This window comes from Poecilia reticulata, linkage group LG17, assembly GCF_000633615.1.
Source record: "Poecilia reticulata strain Guanapo linkage group LG17, Guppy_female_1.0+MT, whole genome shotgun sequence".
NCBI classification, from domain to species: domain Eukaryota; kingdom Metazoa; phylum Chordata; class Actinopteri; order Cyprinodontiformes; family Poeciliidae; genus Poecilia; species Poecilia reticulata.
Window position 1 is genome coordinate 20,952,072 of NC_024347.1, and position 2,274 is coordinate 20,954,345.

General features: G+C 42.6%; 1 protein-coding gene across 1 annotated transcript; it reads left to right on the forward strand.

Moving 5' to 3' along the window:
• The first annotated feature begins 6 nt into the window (after positions 1–6).
• Positions 7–1,751, forward strand: asb10 (ankyrin repeat and SOCS box containing 10). The gene is made up of 2 exons (XM_008434272.1): positions 7–440; positions 1,453–1,751. The coding sequence occupies exons 1-2, from the start codon at positions 116–118 to the stop codon at positions 1,722–1,724; spliced, it is 597 nt and encodes a 198-aa protein (XP_008432494.1). The 5' UTR covers positions 7–115; the 3' UTR covers positions 1,725–1,751.
• The last annotated feature ends 523 nt before the right edge of the window (positions 1,752–2,274 follow it).

The following is a 2,274-nucleotide window of genomic DNA, read 5'->3' on the forward strand; positions in this document are numbered from 1 at the left end:
GCAGCCAAAGCATTCAAAGACAAAAACAGATGTGAGGCTGGTCTTTTTGGACATCCTCACTCAGTCCTACATATTTTTAAAAAGAAACAACAGAACTTTTCTCCACAAACTTAGGATGTCCCAAGGCAGCTTTGTCTTTTCTTCCACGGCCTTGCGTTCTCTCGAGCTTGACAAGGACATGCTGGAGAGGCACAAATACAAGACACAGCTTGCTACCCATCACCTCAGCAGCTATATGCTGAAGAAGGAGGCAATGGAAAGAGCACAGAGGAGGTCCACCTTCGCCCGGCGACCAGCCGTCTGCCAAGATGTCGTCATCCACAATGCTTTATATACGGGAGATGTGGAGGCTTTGAAGCGTTTCTTTCCGAGAGGATCCATGGCGAACCTTGTCATAGAGCCACAGGGAGGGGACATGCGCTGGATGGCCCGGGGAGAAGGTAAGAGACAYTGGTCTTCAGTTGGTCTGATGTGGTTTGGCAAAATTATAACAGCTATTTTTTCTACAGATATTAAGTAACACTACAAAAATTTGGAAAATTTTATTTATTATTTTATTGTTTAAATTAACTTTGGTGTGCAACACGAAGGACGCTGTCCTGATGCTTGTGTTCAAACACACACTCATGCTATATTTATAGAAGCAAGTCATGAGGCATTATTTATAGACACCATAATGTTCAGCCCACAGTCAGGCCGAACAGTTATTTAAAATGTCTCCATGTGACATACCATGCAATCTTTTTAATTCTTYCTAAAATAATCTGAAGCATCTTGGTTTTCCATTTTTAAAATCCCTCACTGCATGGACTTTAGTGAGTTAATTAAAAATAAAGCTGCTTATATGAAATGCAGTGTCATTGCTTCYCATCCCATTGCATGGCTGAGGTTCACCAGGTCAACCACAGTATCGTGTAACACCTCCCTGAAATAGCTCTCGCTGCACAAACAACCCCCATTAGTGCCCCATACACTAGAAACTAGGCGACTGGCATATGAATACAATAACACAGTTCGGTTGAATATGGCTTATCTGGCACCCAAAATAAAGTGGAAAAAGCCAAAGAAGTACCGCGAAGATGTTATTGCCACTGCCAAGGCCACGGGTTGCGTTCTCCAGTTCTGGAATTCTCTGCTTGTGGGCGATGCGCTGACTATTCTCAGCATTGTGGACGACGATGAGTACAGCAACCTCATTGATGCCATTTATGACACCAGCAACTTAGAAGAGTGGAAGAACTTCAGATTTAACTACAGAGGCCTCAGTAGGTTTTAAAATAACTTCTTTATTTCAAGTTAAATCGGGGAGACTTGGTGGCACTGTGACGGGGCACGTCATCGAAAACATTTCAAAAACTTAAACSTGCTGCGACAAGTCTGCTGCTTTCTAACAATTCTACTAATTTTAATACTCTAAGGCACCCTAACTCCCATTTTTGCTTCTGCTTATAGGACTGTGGTCTCTGACATATGAGCAAGAGCTGACAACGCCACTTCACATCACAGCAGGTCGAGGATTTGTAGACTGCCTGAGTCTCCTGCTTGAACGTGGGGCAAATGTAGACCTGGCTCCTGGAGGCACCACTGCGCTGCACGAGGCCTGTGAAAGCTGCCAGGCAGAGTGCGCCAAACTGCTGCTGATCTATGGAGCGAACGCAAACGCTGTCTCAGAAGAGGGGCTGATGCCTCTGCATGTTTGCACAAGCTCTGAGTCCTTTGAGTAAGTATGAATAATTACTGTAAAGAGGCCAAACAGCATCACTGAAGCAGCTGATGAAAGGTCTTGAAAGTACTGTCTATGATCCACATGTGTATTSTGCATTACCCTTTTGTCTGGAGTAAGGAGCAGGTTTCCTCTTTTGAAAAACTTAAACTGCAAAACTTCACGGGTGCTCTATGAAAAGGACAGTAAGTAAATGGGGAGAATAACATATCCACAGTGAAATATGGTGGTGGCAGCATCATGCTGTGAAAACACTTTTCCTCAAATGCATCCGTTTTGTCAAGGTGACTTAAATATGTTTCACACGCCTATCAGTTTTGACCCAAAAAATTTGCGGRCCTTTGCTACAGAGCTGAAGATGATGAGGGGTTGAATCTTTCAACAGCAATGCTAAATCCATAGTAAACAAAGAATTGCTTTGCTAAAATAAAATAAATGTTTTCAAACAGCCAAGGGGAAATCTAGAACTATATTTAACTTAAAACCTGTGGAATCATAATGAAATTCATGTAAAAATAATAGATTTCCTCAAAATCCAAACGACTTTTGCT